This window comes from Lissotriton vulgaris, chromosome 6 (assembly GCF_964263255.1).
Source record: "Lissotriton vulgaris chromosome 6, aLisVul1.2, whole genome shotgun sequence".
Lineage (NCBI taxonomy): Eukaryota > Metazoa > Chordata > Amphibia > Caudata > Salamandridae > Lissotriton > Lissotriton vulgaris.
In genome coordinates this window covers 1,833,929,618-1,833,951,709 of record NC_141694.1, presented here as the reverse complement: position 1 = coordinate 1,833,951,709, position 22,092 = coordinate 1,833,929,618, and the positions used below count along the sequence as shown (strand labels likewise).

Genomic DNA, 22,092 nt, shown 5'->3' with positions numbered 1-22,092 from the left:
TACGCAGGCCTAGTTTATATAGACTAAAAAAGCATTCTTTACCTCGTGAACCACTCCTTGCTGCTCTTTGAGGTTGAATATAATAATCAATCTACAATATGTTTTGAGACTCGCATGCTATCAGGGCTGCCGCTGCATTTTTAGAGAACTGTGCATGTGTACTGGCCATGGCTGGGCCGAGGAAGAAACCCCTTTTCCGGTTTTGCGGGTCCAATATGAGCGACTTTAAGGCTGTCAAGTGCTTGATCCAACCAATGTTCAGAGTTTGGAAAACCCATTGGGGTTCTTGCAAGACATTATCTATACACACAGCGTTCAACTCTCAGGACCTGTTTGGAGAGGCAAGCCCAATTCCATTTAGGATTTCATTTACAAAACATGCTTTTGGTATTTTACCATTCAAACTGCAAAATCAAACAGCGACAGTTTGGCAGCCGCCATCACCTCCCACTCGTTTGGAGCACACAAGAGCAGCCATCCGCTCGCATATGAATCGCACGCTTTTGGCCATAACACGCAAACATATTCCATGTTTACATAAAAACAACAATAATGCCAAGAGGTTGTAAGCAATGTGGAGAATTTATTAAATAATTGTCAGACGAGAGAGCACATGGCTTCCAGTTTACATTTGTTTATTAGACAGTTTTGCAACATGTACAAGATTTTCAATGACATTTGTAACGTTTGGTTCATGAAAAATCATCCACGCGCACGCACACAGTTGGTTTTAAACCAAATATAATACATACATTCAACAGTGGTATCCAGTACCAAAGACAAATCTCCTTGCAGTACACACAAGAGAAAGGCTGCAGCCATGCTTTGTTTACTTTCCTTGTCACTTTATTGGATTTAACCCCTTCGCTGCGGCCGCGATTTTACCGCTGTGAGGTAAACAAAAGAACAGGGCGGGGCCGTGCCGAACACCAGCCGTCATCAGCACACGCCCACCGCGGGGCGTGACGGCTGGGGTTCGTCACCAGCATGGGAGGGGTTAAAGATAGGTTTGTTTATAAATACATAAGGTGCCGGGGACAGGAACCCAGCCTTCCCCGTCTACCAATCCAATGGGCCTTTAGTTCTAGAGACCGTACCAGAGTTGTGGGAGGACTCCCTGGAACTGCAAAGCAGAGGAGAAGCAAGCCACCAGGAAGGAGCCAGAGGCCACTTAGTTCAGGCGCAGAACCCGGAAGTGTCCCTTTTAATCACAGCAGTTCAGACAAAAAGCCAGTCAGCAAGCCATTATCCTTGGTTTGGGAGGTGTCTCGGAGCAAATGTTCTGGGAGAAACCACTGATCACTGTCAGGGAACCAGCCTAGGTCAACAAAGTGTAATTACTAAGTGGCATTGTTGAGGAAGACATGGATCCTTTGAACATGCCGTAGTAAAGTACACCGCCCACCGCTGTCTCCTGAATTGCGGAAAACACTGGCACTCTGTAAATTTATGTAAATGTATTTACATTAAAGAAAGAGCCACATGCACCATTCACATCAAGCAAAGAGATTGCAGAGCTCCGGGAATCTGCAGAACAAGGAAAAGATGAAGACGCATCCAGAAGGGAATTCCCAGAGAGAAAAGAAGACAGATGGAGCCAGGGGACAAATGAATACAACTGTTGTCTATACTTTGGGAATAAGTGCCTGTTTGACACTGGAGAACCCAAACTCATACAAAATAGATTGATTTCACAGAAAAGAACCCCAACAAAAGAGATTTACATTCTTTCAACAGACAATGAAAAATTAGAATCTCCATCAGCAAACTGAAGAATGTTCATCAGATACGAGTGGTAGCATGCCTGACAAACATAAGTCACCAAAGGAACTCGCAATGTTAATACCAGCCCAGGTAAGCTTTTCAGCTGCCTCTTGGTGACAGTGGTACTGCCGACATGCTGTTTTACCACACACAAATGAGGTAAGGCAGTACAAGTGTGTGAGAAACAGCATGCAACCTCAGTAATAACATGCAGGCTCCTGTTCTGACACAGGGCGTCAAACACCTGGATGACCGATAACCTCGAAGCTGTGCGGGAGTTGACGGATGCCCCGTTCTGCCTCAGGGCATGAAATACCTGGATGACCGATAACCTAGTAGCTGTGTGGGAGTTGACAGATGCTCAGAGATTCCACCCTATGTGACTGCTTCCCCACTGTATCATGTAGCACTGGCTGTACCTCTGACTGAAGGCTCTTCACATCACTGTGATTGTCTCCAACAGGCCCAAGAAATCCATGGGTGTGACCTGTTGTCTGAGATATTTCGCATGGGTTTGTGCACTTTGTTCACGCCATAAGGCAGTGACAATGTTTTATTTCTCCAGAGTTTTATATAGCGTGCACTTGACCCAAAGATATCAAGTATCAGAGCGCTTTACATGAGCACCAGTTACATTACACAAGGACACATTCATTTTTTTTGTTAGGCACAGGGAAATGATGTAATTTGCCCAGAATCACAGGATGTTGAATGTCGCTGCCGAGGCTCGAACCCGGTTCCTCAGATTTGAGGTCTAGAACCCTAGCCGTTAGGCCACATCCTCTCTCCTGAGGGGGCCTTAGATTCATCATCTAGGTACACCCCAGCTGTTTCTCCTTCATGTACCACAACCACGGAAGACCAGTTCTTTGGGAACCACATTTCCTCCCAATGCCAGGGTAGCAGGACCACAACATGTGACTATAGAGATTCATGGTGGTGTTGGCTGTCGAGGCTCCTAGCTCAATCCAAAGAGCAGCCTGTGATTGCTTTGCGCCTTCTGTAAGGGGCTTTTGAAAATTGACAGCAGTTTCTTCTAGACCGACAAAGACCATGCAATAACTGTTAACTCCCAAAGGAGTTGGCCATCACACTGGAGAAAATCCTTCAAAAGTGATAAAGGCCTTCTGCTTTTAATTAATCCCTGCACTGTGGGGTTGTCCTCATACCTGCTGCATGACAATGTGGACTCTCTTTGGTAGATTAGCAACAAAGATACGGGTATATTTTCACAAGACTCAGCAGCGAGTTAATTTCTACTTCAGGGTGTTACAAAGCTGTCTGTCAAGCTCCATGCACCCCCCACTCATGGGGTTATGACTTTCCACTGCATTTGCACAATATCTGTGGCAACACCACTTGCCTTGTGGAATTTATGTTGCCTACCTAAGCATGAGTGGATTGAGACAGAAGGACTCTGCCCCTTCAGAGACTCTTGGAAGTATCTCATAGTGATATGGGGATTTGTACCATTCCTCTGCACAAATATATCGTCATTGAAAGATAGAGGTCTTCTTTTTAGGAAGAACAAAAAGACCTGCAACCGCTGCAGTTTAAGGTCATGGGACACCCTGAGGTTCAGCATGCAGACGTGGAAAATGGATTATACATGTTTTTGCCTGATTGAAATTAAATGAAATGACTGTACTCGTTAAGCGCACTGCTGCCCCAGCAAAGGGGCATCCTAGCTCTGTACTCATACCGCTGTGGAACCCTTCCTGGCTTTTCTCTGTGAAATGTCCACCCCTGGGTGAAGCCAGGCATCCCAGCGCTGTTGGGGCCGTTGTGGAGATTAAGCAAGCTATTGCCCAGAGTTGCAGAATGGGACCCATGGTTAGAATAGGCACCGAGGCGAGAATTATCAGGTCCGAGGAAATTGAGCCCAAGATCCGCTGAGGCGGGAATTGAACCCTGGTCCCGGGCCAGACCTCTGCATCAGGGTCTGCCGCTCTAACCATTGAGCCACACTTCTCCACCGGCCCACTGGCAGAGGCAGATTGAGGAATGCGGCCACAAAGTGAGGCTCCTGTGGGCCGTGGGAACTCTGAGGTCACCATTTCAGGCGAGGACCCATAACCATGCTTGGTGCAATGAAGGACAGGTTCTCTGCTATGGAAGTGGGGGCAGAGCATCCAGTGAGATTACTAGCTCGCTGTGATGGGGAGACATCATGCCCTAAAAGTCCACGAAGGGTATATAAGGGGCGCCCTCAGACAAGGAGTCTTACCAGAGGCTACTATGAAAAGCCAGAAATCTGACAAAAATTATAGAACAAACAAATTGAAAAAAAGATGGTAGCTGGTTCAATTTAGATTCTGATCAACATAATTTAAAGGGCATGGTGTAAATGACAAGTTATTAAAGACATGATCTCCCATTAACTGATGATACAAGCTTTCAAAACAATAAACAAGGAACGTGTGGTAAAATCCTTCAAGCAATTCTACTGATCCAGTCTTTCTGATCTTAGCCTCAAAATCTAAGCCACAAAAAGTTGAAAGTACCGGTAGAAGGATGGGAGAGCACTTCAGGAGAGCTCCGTGTTCATAGGGACAATACAATTTAAAGCCTTTTTGATCCCAAGAGCCACCTTTAGGGCTGCTTTTCTACCAGCATTACTGGCAAGAATAGCTAGGAAAATAGACTTTGTTACCAAGTAAAGAGTTAGAGACACAAGTATATACAACTCCAACCATGACTATTGTGGAAAAATCTGAATACCACAGATAACTCTCATAATATGTAGTGAAATTCAAAAGGAGACTTCCACTCGATAAGAAAAAGTGACCTGTTGTTAACTGTACTGATATCACACATTATGTAACAAGGAGGTTTTCTTGCATCCGCAATTATCACAGATACTTGTGATGGTCCAGTAAAATCATTTGCACAATTATTGTATTTTAAGTGCTATAGTTTGGCTCGTTGGAATCTTAGATATTTTTATACGATTTTTTTTTGCATGAAACCCCCTGACTTTCCTTGGTTACACAAAAGATCTCACACACACACTGATGCAAAGAAATAGCTTTAAGATTTTCTTCAATATAAACTCTTCAGTGGCTGCAACGTACAACGACTAACACTTGCCTGCCCTCTTGTCCTGAAGCTGTTCTCGACACACAGTTCCTGCTCTCAGTAGGATGGACAGGCTATTGATCAAAAATCCTAGAAGAGTCAAATAGGTCAAACCTCCATATCAAACTGTAGAATCTAAACCCGAATTATGGAGTCCTTTCTCTGGGAATGATTTTGTCGCACTGACTGCCAGAGATTAGAGGCACATAGGAAAATGAGATAATTGCAAGCACAGTATTGAAAAAAAAATGTTTAAACTGTACCATTCAAACTATGCACTGGAAGAAGCTGTGAACAAGACAACAGAGCACACAGCTAACGCCATCTTGTATTTTTGGACCACTCACTACACTGTATAGGAAACTAGTGCTTTATACAAACTTGATGCCACAATTTCAGGAAAAAAGACTTGCACCGAGATGTGGGAGTAAATATTCAATGAGTGGATTTCTCCACCAAAAGCTATTCTGCGGGTCATAATAAAAAATGAAATACCCTCATGAATGCAATATTTTTGCCTTTTAGTCGCTCTGGGGGACCACCATAATATGACAAGAAAAGCAAACAAAGGTAAGGAGTGTGATGCGGGGGGAACAACCTTTACAACGAAGGTTTTACAACGCGGTACTGTTACCACGCAACTTTACAACGCAAGTCGTTACAACGACTTGCGCTGGGGGGCGCTCCAGGATAGAAAATAGTTTAATTTACTATCCAACTCCTTCCCTTCTATCCACGGGGACTGGAGTTGGAATAGTAAATTAAAATATTTACTATCCAGCACCCCTCAACGCAAGTCGTTGTAACGACTTGCGTTGTAAAAGTTGCGTAGTAACGGCACGCGTTGTAAAAGTACGCGTTGTAACGTCGTACATCCGTGATGCGGATAGCCCACAGACACAAACCACGAGGCTCAGCCCTCTTACTTGCAATATTCCCTTTGCCTTTGGCATGCACACAGAACATCAACGTGGACAACATGCAGCTACCGAAAGGTATGGACACTAAACATTATCATAGACACAGAAAACTTCTGTAGGTCTGTATCCTCGCTCGTTAAAAATGGATCCACCTTTTTAGCACGTAACAGGCGACCCACTATATAGCTTTTAATCTGATGCTTGGAGAATATACCAAGGTCAAGATAATGAATAAAACATCAGACTGAACTGACGACAACATCCCTTCAGTAGTAGAAATAAAATTAAATTAAAAAAATAATAATTTATTTGCTTTCGAGTGGTAAATAGCTTGAGTGGTAAATGCCTCGTCTACAGTCCGGCACCATTCCCTTCGTAAGCGAGATGGTTATACCGGACGTAGCTATGTAAATTGTACATGCACAAGTGAGGTAAGATGTCTCCTAAAGCCCCCTGGCCAGCTGAGATGCGGGTGTCCTCTGGTCTCTGCAGGCACACAGCTTGCAGTCTGCACTGGCACTTGACTGAATGTATCAATGAAAAATGCTGGCGTTTCACAAGGATGTGGTAATGCCTGGCTTCATGGGACGTTCTGTGCCTACAAAGAGGAAAAAAATTGATGAAGATTTTTGAAGGGGCTAAACACCTAATCGAACTTTGCAATGCCAATACCAACAATATGCAAATGAAAAATCAAGTTAATCGCCTTTATTTAATTTATTTATAATGAATGTGAAAACAGCAAAATAAAATCTACAAATACAAAAAATACAGCCATGATACTTGGTGGGGTATATCTGTACATTTTTTGTCCACACAATGTATTTCACCATTCTTTGCTTCTTTTTCCTATCCTCCTCATTACCCAAACAGGCAACCAAGAAGACAATTTTTCTCAGAAGAATTTTTATCCTTACCCTCCCACCTAGCTAATTTTTAGCTCACAAGTCACTCCACCAATAAATAGCAGGTACCACTCTTCCACCTTTGATAACTACCACTCTAGTAGCAATCACTCAATGATTAGGGAGCGATAATGAAATGACCTGGGATAGACACACCCCTCTATAAATATACATTATTGCTAAGGGCATAATTTCCTCTCCACCTCCTGGTGATTTTAAGAAGAATCTTGCTCCCATACTCTGCGGTCACCTGGTGATCAGACCGCATATGGATCAACACCGCCTTTAACCTCCTAGGGTGATCCCACGCCAGAATGTGTTGTAACGTTCTTGAAACAACTTGGCCAGGGTAGAGGATAGTCATGGTTTTGGAGAAAATGTATGCATCCTGAAATTTGCTGCGGCAGGTGATTTAATAACCTCGGTCTCGTTATCTACCATGCCTTCCCACATCAAGTCCCTGCTTTGCAGTCCACTGGCTGCATGTATTGACAATGCTTTATACTTGAACTATGTAACCAGTCCAATATCCCCAGTCCTTAAAATCCTTAAAGTGTGAGTGCAGTTGAACATTTTACCATCCTTTATGAATTAGCCTTATTCAAAAAAGCAGTAAAACGTTGCTCTTAATATATAAATGCATGATTCTAGGATATGTTATACTGAAGTTTCATCTGCCGAAATTGTTTAAACAAATTACTGTCAACCAAAGAAAAATCTGTCAATATCCTGGTTTGTTTCCCTAAAGAACAAGTTACTTACCTTCGGTAACGCTTTTTCTGGTAGATACTATATCTGCCTGTGGATTCCTCACCTTGTGAATATCCCCCTTGCGTCAGCAACGTTCGGAAATTTTCTTCGTAGCACGCCGTCGTGGGCGACGTCACAGGAGCACGGCATCGCGCGCGACTCCGTCTGACGTCACCGACCCCATATTAGGCCCACGCCGGCGTGATGACGTTAGTTCCGCCCTTTTTTCCGTGCCTTCGAGGCACACGGACGGACCAACGATAGCAAATATGCAAATATACAATGTACACAGTACAAATAGAACCAAATCAAAACAACAGCAGTATAATCATATATACAGAAAGACCAGGTATAGCAGAGTAGACAACGGGGAGGCGGGTGGGTCAGTGAGGAATCCACAGGCAGATATAGTATCTACCAGAAAAAGCGTTACCGAAGGTAAGTAACTTGTTCTTCTGATAGATACATCTGCCGTGTGGATTCCTCACCTTGTGAATAGATTCCCACAGCAGTCCCCACTCCCGGAGGAGGGTGTCCACTCTGCTACACCAGGAAGTCTTGGAGGACAGAGCGCGCGAAGTGGCCGTCCCTCCTCACCTCGGTATCCAAGCAGTAGTGCTTTGCGAAAGTGTGGAGGGAGGCCCAAGTCTCGGCCCTGCAAATATCCTCAACAGGTACACCCCTAGACAAAGCAGATGTTGCAGACTTTGCTCTAGTTGAATGAGCTCTAATGCCCTCAGGAGGGTCCTTACCCGCAAGGGAGTAGCAGATCTTGATGCACAGGATTATCCACCTGGAAAGAGTGCGCTTGTGCACCGCTCTGCCCTTCTTGCAGCCAGCAAAGCCAACAAACAGCTGGTCGTCCATCCGGAAGTCCTTAGTCCTGTCCAGATAGAAGGACACCGCCCTCTTAGGGTCCAGGCGATGCAGTCTCTCTTCCTCCTTAGACGGGTGAGGGGGAGGATAGAAGGTAGGAAGGGTAATGGACTGCCCAAGATGAAAAGGAGTAACCACCTTAGGCAGAAAAGCAGCTCTGGTCCTAAGAACCATCCTTTCTGCATGAATGGTCAGGAATGGGGGTTTGGAACTTAGAGCTTGAAGCTCACTTACCCTCCTTGCCGAGGTGATTGCAACGAGGAAGATAGTTTTAAAAGAGAGAAGCCTCAATGGACACTTGTGCAAGGGTTCGAAGGGAGAACCCATTAAAAAGGTCAGCACAAGATTCAAATCCCATTGAGGAACCACAAAAGGGGTAGGAGGAAACATATTCACAAGACCCCTCAAAAATCTCACAACCACCGGAGACTTAAAGAGAGAAGGCTGATCCGGCAAACATAGAAACGCCGATAAGGCCGAAAGATAACCCTTGACCGTGGACACAGCCAAACCTTGCTGTGCCAGATAAAGGGCAAACTGTAAAATATTAGACAAATGAGCCTTCAAAGGGTCAACATCCCTCTCCCAGCACCAAGAAACAAATTTTGTCCACCTATAGGAATAAATGGACTTAGTGGTGTCACGCCTGGCAGAGAGAATGACATCCACCACCTCGTGAGGGAGAGAAAAAGAACTCAAGTTGCCCCGTTCAATCTCCAGGCATGAAGGTGTAATGTCTGGAGGTGGGGGTGTAGAACCTGCCCCTCCAACTGAGAGAGGAGGTCTGCCCTGTGAGGGAGACGGAGCGGCGGGTGAGAGGATAGGTGGAGTAGGTCCGAATACCACACCCTTCTCGGCCAATCCGGGGCGACCAATATGACTTGGGCCCGGTCTTGACGAATCTTCCTCAGAACCCGAGGAATCAAGGGTATGGGGGGAAACGCGTAAAGGAGTCGATCTCCCCAACTCAACTGAAACGCGTCCCCCAACGCTCCTTGCATCAGATACTGGAGACTGCAGAATGAAGGGCAGTGAGCATTCTCGCGAGTGGCAAATAGATCCACCCGAGGCGTCCCCCACATCCGAAAGATGTCGCGAACAACCTCCGGGTGAAGCCTCCACTCGTGGTCGGCGGAAAACTGCCGACTGAGACTGTCTGCACGCACGTTCAGAACCCCGGCCAGATGATTTGCCACCAGACAAATCTGATGGTCCTGAACCCAGGACCAGAGACGCAGAGCCTCTCTGCAGAGACACTGCGACCCTACTCCTCCCTGCTTGTTGATGTACCACATCGCAGTCGTGTTGTCCGTTAAGACCTGGACCGAACGTCCGCGAAGGGAAGGGAGGAAGGCCTTGAGCGCCAAACGTATCGCCCTCAATTCCAGTGATGTGAAACAACCTTTCTTCCGGAGACCAAAGACCCTTGACCTCCAGGTCTCCCAGATGAGCACCCCACCCGAGAGTGGATGCATCCGATATCACTGTGGCCACTGATGGAGGTAGCTGAAAAGGCTTTCCCTGTGACAGATTGCCTTCCACGCCCCACCAGGACAGATCCGCTGCAGTTTCTCTGGAGATCCTCACAGACTCCCTGAGATCTCCGTTGTGCTGATACCACTGCCTGCGGAGGCACCACTGGAGCGCCCTCATGTGCCAGCGTGCATGACTGACCAACAGAATGCAAGAAGCCATCAGACCGAGCAGGCGAAGGACCTTCAGGACTGGAACAACCGCTCCATTGAAGAATAAAGGAATCATTTCCTGAATGTCGCGAATCCTTTGAGGTGGAGGGAATGCACGACATACAGAAGTGTCCAGTACCGCACCTATGAACAGGTTGCGCTGGGAGGGCACCAGGTGAGATTTGGGTACGTTTATCGAAAAACCCAACCTGTGCAACAACTGAGTTGTCTCCTGCAGATGATGGAGCACCATCTCCGGCGACTCCGCTTTGATGAGCCAGTCGTCTAGATACGGGAATACAGGAATCCCTGACCTTCTGAGATGCGCCGCCACCACCGCCATCACCTTGGTGAAAACTCGAGGCGCAGTAGTAAGTCCAAACGGGAGGACCGCAAACTGGTAGTGCTGCGATCCCACCGTAAAACGGAGATACTTCCTGTGCGACTTCAGGATTGGGATGTGAAAATACGCATCCTGCAAGTCGATCGACACCATCCAGTCTTCTTCCATCAGCGCCAGAAGAACCTGAGCAAGGGTGAGCATTTTGAACTTCTCCTGTTTGAGATAGAGGTTCAAAATCCTGAGATCCAGGATAGGCCGAAGTCTGCCATCCTTCTTGGGAATCAAGAAATACCGGGAGTAGCACCCTTGACCCCTCTCCTGCTCTGGAACCACCTCTATCGCTCCCTTTCGAAACAGAGCCAGGACTTCCTCCTGCAGGAGAAGCAGGTGGTCCTCCGAGCAAAAACCTTGGCAAGGAGGGTAATTGGGAGGGAACTCCTGAAAAGGAAGTGCATACCCATTCTCTACGAGATTGAGAACCCAAAGATCTGATGTAACCGATTCCCAATCTCGTAGAAAGTGAGTAAGCCGACCCCCTACTGGCCCTACATGATCCAGAATGGTGGATCTAGGGCTGCTTTGCTGATGCGGGTGGGGGTTGGGCATTATTGGAGGAAGTGGAGGAAGAGGAGACTTGACGTCCACGTCCACAACCCCTCTGTCTACCTCTATAGGACTTGTATAGAGGGTTCTGCTGCTGCTGCTGTTGTTGGCCCTGCTTGAAGGGACGAAAAGAAGATTTACCAAATCCCTTGAATTTTCTAGCTGCAGACCCTCTCATCTGCAGACCCAACGACCTCGCAGTGGCACGGCTGTCTTTAAACCTTTCCAAGGCCACATCAGCCTTCTTACCAAAAAGGCCAGATCCTTCAAAGGGTAAGTCCAGCAAGGTAGATTGTACATCCGCCGAGAAATCAGATGACTAACCATGCGGCTCTCCTAGTTGCAATGGATGAGCCCATAATTCTGGCAACTGAATCCACAGTGTCCATGCCGCTTTGGATGACCATGCGGGCCGCAGCCTGAGTGTCAGAGATGACTTCATTAAAGTCTTTCCTATCCTCCTCAGGAAGTTTTGGTGACAATTGCTTCACTGAGTCCATCAGCGCGTGCACATATCTACCCAAAAGGCAAGTAGCATTTGACGACTTTAGAGCCATGCTTCCAGAAGAGAAAGTCTTCTTCGCAGCCTGATCCAACTTCTTAGACTCTTTGTCAGCAGGCACTTGAGGGAAGGAGCCTGCCGCCCTATTAGAGCAAGCCGCCTGAACCACAAGACTTTCCGGAGACGGATGCGTAGAAAGAAATGCAGGGTCATCAGGAGCCACCCTATAGCGCCTTGCAATAACCCTTGAAACTGCAGGAGCAGACAACGGCCTCTTCCAAATTTCCTTAATCGGGTCTGACAAGGCATCAGTAAACGGCAAAGTAGGCTCCACAATTGAAGATGGAGAATGCAGGACTTCCGTGAGAATGTTGGGCTTGTACTCCACTGTGGGCAGCTTTAAGTTAAGAAGGTCAGCAGCCTTCCTAATAACCACGTGATAAGGAGCTACGTCCCTTGATGGTGCATCAGAAGTCGAAGGCAGACCCCACTCGGGAGAGAGTTCCAGACCACTAGCATCCCGAAGCTCTTCGAAGTCATCACCATGATCAGGAAGCTCGCCTTCTTCCACATCTGAACTCTCATCGTCCTTTTGCTCGAGAAGACGCTGAGCCCTTCGCCTCGACCACTCCATTCGAATCGAAGTCGACGGATCCGGTAACGACTCCGACGGAGCCGGTTCCGACGTCGCTCGAGGAACCGAAGCAGGAGGACGAGAGTCATGAACAGGCGTGGCACCTCGATCTCGACTGCGAGGTCGATCCGGAGTCGGCGAAGCCGCATGCGGAGTCGAGGACCTCGGTGGAGCCGTACCGAGCCAAGGTGAAAGAGGCGCCGGCATAAATGGAGCAGGGGCATACGACAGGTTGTATGATAACGGACCCATGGGGCCACCAGGCGCTCCAGCGGGGTACATTGCCCTCGAATAAACTCCAAACATCGCATTGAGAAAATGCGAGGGATCCTGCCCAGGACCAGGAAAGGAAGGGTACGGACCTACCGGATGTTGCAATGGAGGCCGAACCGACACATCCTCACCCTGACCTTCTGGATTCACAGGAGTCTCCGCCGAAGCCGGTTCTTGAGTCACCTCCTCTTCTTCATGCTCCGAGGAAACCGGCTCCGGGTCCGGCTCCGGCGCCGGAGAACCCACTCTTGACAAAGCAGGTGAAGGAGAGACAAAGTCCTTACGGTGTTTGTGAGACCTTCTCTTCGAGTCAGAGGAATCCTTCCCCGAATGATGTCTCGAACTGTGCTTCCTCCTCTTATGCTTTCTCCTCGAAGAGCTCGAAGCATGCCCGGAAGCCGATTTAGATCTAGACCTAGACCTTTCCCTGGACTTCGACTTCGCCTTGGACCTCGAGTCGTCTCCAGACCTCGAACCCGCTCTGGACCTCGACGCCGATCTCGACCTCGACCGAGACCTTGGCTTCGACTTCGATCTCCGTGACGTAGATCTCGAAAGCCGCCCAGAGTCTTTTTTCACCTTTGCCAAAAGCAACTTTGCTTCACGCTCCCGAAGCGCCTTCGGATTCATCTTAAAACAGGACTCACAGTTCTTGACGTCGTGGCCCGATCCAAGACACCACAAACAATCCTTATGTGGGTCAGTGATAGACATCATGCGGGCACAAGACCTACATGGCTTAAAGCCTGTTTTCCTCGACGACATCTCCGGAGAAGAACAAAGTCGCAAGAGAGAAACAGTGACAAATATTAGTCAGAAAGATACTAGGTATCGCTGAAGATCCCGAAAACCGTTAGCGTCGGAGACGCGGAAAAAAGGGAACTGACGTCATCACGCCGGCGTGGGCCTAATATGGGGTCGGTGACGTCAGACGGAGTCGCGCGCGATGCCGTGCTCCTGTGACGTCGCCCACGACGGCGTGCTACGAAGAAAATTTCCGAACGTTGCTGACGCAAGGGGGATATTCACAAGGTGAGGAATCCACACGGCAGATGTATCTATCAGAAAACCCCATAATAACTGTTCACATTGGCAAATATGCCATATTGAGTGAAGTACCTAAGTGAGCTGGACATCGAGTTCCACACTTGCATCAATCCATATCGGAGCTAGTGCCGGCAATGTCTTCAGCCGCTTTTCTTCCTGAACTATGGGTCATTAGATTTTAAGAGAAGACCTATCTGCTGAATGCATTGCTTGCTGAGCCTCTGCCATCCACTGCCACCCATAATAGTATATAATGCCAGTCATCTTTATACCAGCCACCATTATGAATCTGTCTATGACCCTTCTAATCCTCAGAATACCTTTGTCACCCCCACACAACACATAATGGTTTGCTGTCGTTGATGAAGGGTGAGCTCTGCCGGTCCCGTCATCTAACAAGTTAGATGAAACTCCTATAATTATCCATTCCCTGACGCTGCCCTGCCCTTGGAATATTTACGTCAAATCAATGAAATACAATCAGATGGGGGAAAAATGAATAACGTGACAAAGGAGGGGACAAAAAGAAGAAAAGGGCATTAGATAAATAGCCAAGGTTGGGCTTATCGCAACAATATCTCAAATTTCTCTGGCAAAATTGCTAATTATTTTAACTCTGCGGGTCGCTTCAGCTTTTTTCTGACTCTCCCACCACACCCTCTTCTTGATGCTACACCGTGGAATTCTCTTCATCATAATTTGAGAAAGATCTAACACTTAAGTAACTTAAGGGATCCTTTAAGGCTTGGCTCTTTGTAAAAGATTTTTAACTATTGATTTGTTATTGATTCACTCCCGTTATAAGTGGCATGTGTCCTGCAGGCTGCATAAATGCCGCTTTACCTTTACATTTTCTGTTAGCACACCGTCTTCATATTGATAACGAAGATGGGCTCAGTTGTTGTGTTCCCTATGGAGCCCATAGTTGTTTTCCCTATGTTAGCCTAACTATGCACATTGTAGGCCTCATTTACTTTTGTACACATTACAAAGTATCATGCTTGTTTTGTGCACATTGTATTTCACACATAGGTAGCACATTTTTTCATGTTTTGTTCTCTTCCTGAGATTTTTATTTCATAACTTTATTTCGGTCCTTGACCATAAAAGTGCAGATAAAATACATACAAGCACAATAATAAAATCCATAAATACGAGCAGTTAACAAGTTATTAAACAGCAAGTTATCAAAAAAGAAAAAAGGGGAAAAGCCCTCGTTAGATCCTTGTCAGAAAGGTGGTCCTTCTGTGCCACATACCATATAGGAAGCGGGAAACCGAGAAACCAATAGGAGGGGAGGTATCATATGTTAAAACTCTACAAGCCTGTACGCATTGTCTGAGTCCCAAGTTTCTGCACAGTGGAGACAACCAGCATTTCCGTATTTTGCTATACGCCGGGTAGAAGAACAGAACATGCACAATATATTCTATGCTATTATTGCAGGCTGGGCAGGTTCCCTCATTTGAATTAGTCCATTTAGAAGTCAGCACCCTAATGGGCAAGCAGCCACGTCTCCTGAGATTTAGTCGGGACAGTCCGTGCAAGGTCAAACAAGTTGCACCTTGTTATTCTCTGTGGTCGGACACTGGCACCTAGACATAATTGAGAAACCCAGCTGCGGTTTTTGATCACACGTTTTATCATTTAACCTGGGACTTGCCATTTTAAAAACACAGAAGGCGGAGACTTTCACTCTGAGCAAAGGTCCGGAGACAAGAAGGCTGCACCAGCTGATATGTAGAGCAGCTATCTATTTATGCCGAGGTATGTGGTTTGCCACTCTTCCCATGGATCTATAATATAATACTTTGCTTCTATAGCGAGGGTGAGTTTAGGCAAAGTTATCAGCTAATATGAGAGGGCTTTTTATTGTAAATGGTCTTTAAATAATGCTAATGACATTAATGACCTGCATATGCTTTCTAATTTTGGCACAGTTATTACATACTAGAGCACAGTAGTTTCAATACATATTGTAAGCTTCCTTTGTGTCTCTTTTCTATCTATTGTGGACTAGTATGAGTGAGAAAATGAAAGGGGATGACCTGTTACTGCGTTCCTGTCAGGGTTATGTGTTGTGTTCTGGGGTGCCAAATCACTTGTCTCTCTGAGAAGGTTAGGAGGGCAAGTGAAGCACTATAAGCTCGCTGGATTGTGGCCCTCGGTTACTGAGCTGGTATGGTGACTCAGTCCCTACATACTGATGTTCTATGGTCCCAAGCATAGTTCCGTTATAGCAGATCTTTTCCAACGGTTGCTGTGATGAGGAAAGTGCTGTGGGCTTACTACAGTTGTTCAGTGGAAGAGCATGTGTCCTGACTTTCCATGATAATATTCTTGTTTGTAGAAAAAAATTGAGTTAACACAAAGAAAGACTGGATAGTGCGTCGAAAGTTCTGGCCGATAGAGGGTAACGGTTGAGAACGGATATTTGTGCTTTTTGTATGATGGGGTTGAAGTATTTGGGCTTGTCATTTTGGCCAATGTCAGAGTTGCCTAAAGCAACCAAAGATACCCCAGCTCCCTAAGACTGGGACGTTTTTCTGAATTTCATGCAAAGTTTACTCCAATGTTATATCCATGGCAAAGCCTCTTAAAAGGTTCCATGAAAAGGGAGGTAAAACATGTATTCATTTGTGGTGGGAGGGAAGTAAAAAGGAGTACATTTGAAACTGTTAAGGAGAGATTAAAGAGTGGTCCCATTGTCCATTATGTGGTGTAGTGCTAGTGTGTGTGTGTGTGTGTGTGTGTGTGTGCGTTAGATAGTGGCAACAAGTGATTATAGTATAGGTGCAGTGTTGACCTAGAAAGGAAAAAATGTTCAGCAGCTTGTTTCCTTATGGATACTCTATCTAACCGCAGATTTCTTACCTTTAGAATATCCCCAGGTGACAGACTGGATCAAGAGATATAAAGAGCAATTCTCCCTCACAACAATAGGTGGGGTCATGCAGTTCCACCCCGGAGTGATGAATGGAGCCAAATATATACGCCACCTCTGCACGCTGACATCATTTTCTTTCTCGACTGTGTTGGCACTCTGAGACGCGAAGCCAAAACTGAACAGTGGTACCGGGGCGGGGAGGAGCCTGCTGTTAGATAGAGTGTTCACTAGAAAAAGACTGGAGGAGAATGTTTGATTTGCTCTGCATTCCGTCCATCATATGTGTGTCTTTTGTTTTCCCATGATCAAAAGCATACCTCTGATCACTCTGTGCTGAGTGTGTCTTTCGGGTCACTTCCAGAGAAGAGGGGAAGCGCTAGTTACCAAACGCCCAATTCGATGTTCACTTGCCGTGAGATTGGAAATAATAGAACTCTGTTGGGGAGTCTGGCCAAACAGCTCACCAACCTGAGGGAAGCCACAAATGGCCTTCACGATTTGGACTGAGCTCAGCACAACCCAGACAACCAGAGCTATGTCCAGGCGTATACACACAGTGGTACAAATCATTCTTGTGTCCTAGATGATAGCACCACAAACAAGAGAAGCGTGAAAGTACCAAGAGATCTCGGGCACAGGGCCACAGGCTGCTCACAGTATATGAAAACCTAAATGTTTTTCAGATTATAACCGCTTGAACTGCAGTGAAGATATTCTTAGATAGGACGTTGCTCCTACCATGCGTTGTATGCAGGTATGCCACATGTAAACACAATCACACATTATTGGGGAAATGAAGAGTCTCAGCTACATGAGACTGCATGAATTTACTCAGTATGTTATCAGATCCCTTGTTCAAGGGCTAAGATCAAAAGTCCCTGGAGACACCCTCCACTATGGATAGAGAACTGTTATGGCTGGAAGGGAACAAAATCAGGTCAGATTTATAAAATGGAGGAGGATCGACTATCCATGAAGGACTTCAGTTTCAATGTAATAACTTTGGAAATTAGGTTTCTGTCAATGCCCGTCACCTTAAAATTAATCGGACTTTGTAATTTGCAGCTTACACATATGGAAACGGAAAAGGTTGTTTATTATGTATTTCCTGCTCACCCGCACTACAAATGGGCCCAGTATAATTTCCAACACAAACTACTAACTAGGCACCACAAAACAGCAATATGCTGCAATGCCTTTGCCACCTGTGAATGAAGCAAACAACCTTTTGGGTCTTTACAACAATGGAGCAAGTATTTACATATTTTTGACTTGTTTATTTATTAAGCATTTTTTGACGTGCATATAGCAAAATTTCAACTGGTCAGAAGTGATCTTCCATCAGGTGGGAAAGAACCCTGGTATTCGACCCCTGACATGTGTTATGTGATCGGGGGGAATGGTTGGCAAGTCAGGGTTTGGTAGTTGTGGCGGTTGGCTTTTTGAATCTGCCTTTACCTCTACCTTTAGAGTTGTTACCTCTGTAGGAGCCTCTATATATCCCATAGGCGAGGTGTTTTGAGCCTGGGGACGCTGGTAGGAAGTGGAAGTTTCAGGAGAGGTGGTCTTTGAGCCTCCACGGTAAGAGGAGCGGCAAAAAAGCCACGGTGTGATGGTGTCTGCAAAACGCCCATTGGCTTCGCTGTCTCATTGTCTTTTTTGATTTTCCCAAAGAGAGTGTCGAGTTGAGGACCAAAAAGATGTTCTACATCAAATGGAAGGGCCAAGAGGTACTGTTGCACCTTGGGTTTAAATCCAGGCATCTCTTCTGAGGAGGACACTAGAATGCATGCCTCTAGCTGCATTGTAAGCAGCATTGAGGGCACAACGGATAGTTGTGCTAGAGATAAGCTATCCCTCGGAGGCCTGATAAGCTCTCTCTTTGTGTTTCTCTGGGAGATGATGGAGGATTTCCTCCATCTTGTCTCAGTGGGCCCTGCTGTAGCGTGAGAGGCGGCCGATGGAATTGGTGACACGCTAATGGTTGGCGGATTGTGCAGCCACTCTTTGTCCAACTCAATTCTTTTACTTTCTTTAGCTAGTGGGGGTGCCATATCAGATCTTTAGGAGTTGGCCTTTTTGCGTGCTGAGGAAACTACCAGGGAATCAGATGGAAGTTGTCCTTTTATGTGTATACAGTCATTGGGTGAAGCCTTTTATTTTTTGTCGACCCATAGCGTAATTACCCTAGACCTAACAGGATTGTTGAATATATCTGTGGAGTGTCTCAACATGCCTTTAAGCATCTACAGTTCTTGTGCTGAACATTGATTACAGGATAGAGTCTCAAACAAAAAATCATCCTCTAGTGGCTCCGTGTGTAACTGCATCTTATGAAAAGTGGCAGCTCTACCTATGAGGTCATGGTAGGTGGTGGTGTTGTTGTCTGGGGGAGATGGTTTAGCAGGGTACAGATTAGGGTCTGTATCACCTGGGGGTTCAACATCGTAAGTGTCCCAGGGGTCATTCTGTGGTGAGACAAAACATCTCCTCCTTCTCCCCCGCCCCCTCCATGTAAATATGAATGGAACACTCTGGTGAGTATGGTGCAGGGGCACCAGGTAAAGCCAGTAGTGAATGTGTATGGTGCTCAGCAGGTGTTGGAGGTGTTCAGATGTGCACCAGGCTTGTGGCCTTGTCCGATTTCTTTCTATGCTTCGATGGAGGTGAAGTTTCCAAAGCCTCTTGAAAAGACAACTGTCTCTTAGATGGTTGTGCATGAGTGTGTGGAGGTCTTGTGATGAAGTACCCACTGTCTGGATTAATCATAATATGTTTTGCCTGGAATCCAACTCTTCCTGCAGGCGCTAAAGCACAGGTTCCGTAGGCTTGGAACTGTGTGCTGGTTTGACGAATGCAAATGTTTTCGGTCCCATTGCAGAGGTTTTCGGTGCCGAAGGTTTAGAGTCTGAAGAATGGGTTGTTGGCAGACATCAAACAGTGTTTTGACGCCAAGGATTTTGACTTTGATGGCCAGCTTGGCTCCGGTGAAAGAGTCAGTTCGGGAGTGTGCGACCTGTGCTTTTTTTTGGTGCTGAGCTGAAACTGGGCATGTCCGAGACAGATGGTCGATGACGACCATGGCCCGAAGGCAGTGGTGATCCAACAGTGGATTTTGGTTTGTCCGGCGTGGACAGATGTCTCTTTGTGGAGGTGTCCTGGGGTAGGGGTCGAGGTGGAGGGAGCACAGTACTCATGGCTTGACGTGGTGTGAGATCCTCCATTTCGACTTTGGAGCTGAAGCAGTCATCGTGGGAGAATGCTCGTTCATCTGCCACCAGCGCCTGTACCTTCCCTTGCAGGTCTTCAGGTCCAAAGAGATCCGGTGTTTCTTCAACACTGCAGAAAGAAATTTCAAGGTATCGAGCTTGACGATGATGCAGCTTCTTCTCGGACCGATAAAATCTGAAGGCCTCGAAACTGGCCTAGTCATGTTCAGGGGAAAGGTACAGGTTACACACCTAGTGGAGATAAGTGTGTGAGTACATGCAGTGGCATGGAAGACAGAAGCGGAAAAAGTGCATTTCATCATTGGGTGGAGATGATGCGGGGGAATGCCAGAGATGTAAGGTGTGCCCTGAAGGGTGAAGGCCCACGAGGACTGCGGCCGACTCAAGAAGCCCTGACGAAGTCGACATCGCCGAACATACGAGAGAATACCGGCAGTAAAGCCTAAGAGAGATAAGTGATAAGGGTGTCGAACAGGAGCAGAGGGGAATATGTCTGAAACCCGACGGCGGATGAAAACAATCTAACAATGGAGTTGATGGCCATGTGCATTACCAGCAAGAGGAAAAGTCACACTATCTCGTGACTCGAAAGACTTTCTTGGAAGAAAAATAACTTGGAAACTTCCGAGCCAACACTAGAGGGCAGGATTATGCTAAGCATGTGTATGTACAGCCACACATGCCTCGAATAATTGTTTATCTTGAGATGATGAGCACTTACGTCAGAGGCATGAAGAACAGAGTCTTGGCCTGGAATGGACACCCTGACAGAACATAAGTTCAAGGCGAGCACAGTCTGTGCGCAAACAATGTCAAAGTAATCCAGAGGTCCATCTCTCTCTTCGGTTCACGCAGCCAACAAACCCTGGAACAAGACTGCACTGGATATTGTAGAGGCCTCTGTATAGGTGCAATCGCGTCTGACCCCATTCGCCGTTCTCTTTTTGCAATTGTAGAGGCCTGTGCCTGGAAGCCCAATTGGTAGGAACCGAGTCCTGATAAGTGTAGATTGCCACACAAGGTGGGCTGTTACTTGAATAGTTCCTCAGAACATGATACATGTGGTAGCAAAAGTTTTCACAGATGCTTTCACCGATGACGGCCTTTCCAAGGAGCTTGCTGTGTACAACGGAGTACAACTGACCTCCAACAGCAGAACAGCAAAAACATTTTTGCAGGAAATTTCAGTGAAACATCTCAGAAAAGCACTATACTGTCTGGAGGAAAGGGCTAGTCAAAAGGATGGATAGAAAGATTAACAAATGTTTAAAATGGTTTGCGAGTGTATTTATGATAAGCATGTTCGCCCCCTGGAGCACCTTGGTGCTATATAACCAATGTTTATTGTTACTCAACTAAATAATACCTACACTATGGACTTTGAAAGGCTGAGGGGGCCCACTGGGTATGACTCTGTGAGCATGAAGTCAAACACAGATCCATGGAATGGATGCATTCGTCCCCTGAGCCAACAGACCAGTCAGGCTACAGTGAAGACGAACCCTCCAAGAACCAGTTTAAGAAAACAAAAAGAAGACAAAGTCAGCTAGAGTTGTTTTCGGATTCCACTTCCCAAAAGAAGGGACCAGGATGGATCATCGACGGGGAGAAGAGAGTGGTAAACAGAGATAGCTATGAATAATTGAAAAATACAGTTATCAAACACATTAGAGCCATCTGAAGTGTGCAAAAGGTTTGCACTAGAAGGTAGGTGATCTTAAGTGTTCAGAGACCTGTATAGTTTCATGGCAAATCTTCAAGTTTTGGAGCCTAAGAGAGTTGAGGAAATAAGGAAAAGCAATAGATCTGTGGGAAACAGTTCCTGTTACAACAGCCAAGGTTAGCAGACTACCACATACAATAAATGTAAACGCTGGAAGCTCTGTTGGCAACAAGCTATGGATAACCTATTCCCAGCGTACTTCAGACTGTGCACAAATGATACAAGACCCTTTTTGCTTCAGTTCGGGGGCTGATGTGTTATATGCTGCATTATCTCCTTTGTGTAGCTTCCTGCCTTGTATTGCACTCCTCCCTGAGCCCTTCACCCAGCCCTTTTCATCTGCTTTGAGCTGTTTCAGCTCAGAATACCTGAACATTCCAGCCGAGGTAGCAAGCGCCTTTTGATGGTGCTGTTTGACATACCAATAAAAGTTATCTACATCTTCTTGCTGAGTTAGATTTCATTATTTTAGCCCAGTTGTCTTTACTTAATCTCTCACATCACCCATAACATCACCTCATAACTAATCAGCAAACAAACCTTGAAACTGCAAACTCAACAGAAACACTTGCCAATCAGGTTAATCTGCTCTTCTAGAGCAGACCAGACTCACACTCTAGTAGCCAGGATTCCCTGAAGTAGGATGCACTAGCATTTGGGGAAACCGTGTGGCTAACTCAGAGGACAGCAATGTGCCCTAAGCCCAAGCCATATTTCTAATATTAAAAGAGAAAAGTTTTCCATACTCACTTGAATTACCTTCCATACACATTCATTTAACCTGCAAAAGGGGAAAAACAATACTTAGTACTGAAAATCAAAAATTGTATTTAAATGAATGTCAATGTCATGCATTTTGTCTTTTGTGACAC

General features: G+C 46.2%; 1 protein-coding gene across 4 annotated transcripts in view; it reads right to left on the bottom strand.

The window, feature by feature from the left end:
• Positions 1–563: 563 nt before the first annotated feature.
• The window catches only part of DTNB (dystrobrevin beta), a 1,293,049-nt gene continuing 1,271,520 nt past the window's right edge, over positions 564–22,092 (bottom strand). For all 4 annotated transcript variants that reach the window (XM_086928107.1, XM_086928108.1, XM_086928109.1 and 1 more), the window contains 2 exons: positions 21,971–22,001; positions 564–6,360 (listed from right to left, as the gene is read on the bottom strand). In XM_086928107.1, coding sequence (XP_086784233.1) covers positions 21,997–22,001 — 5 coding nt within the window. In that variant the 3' untranslated portion in view covers positions 564–6,360; positions 21,971–21,996. The remainder of the gene's footprint in view (positions 6,361–21,970; positions 22,002–22,092) is intronic.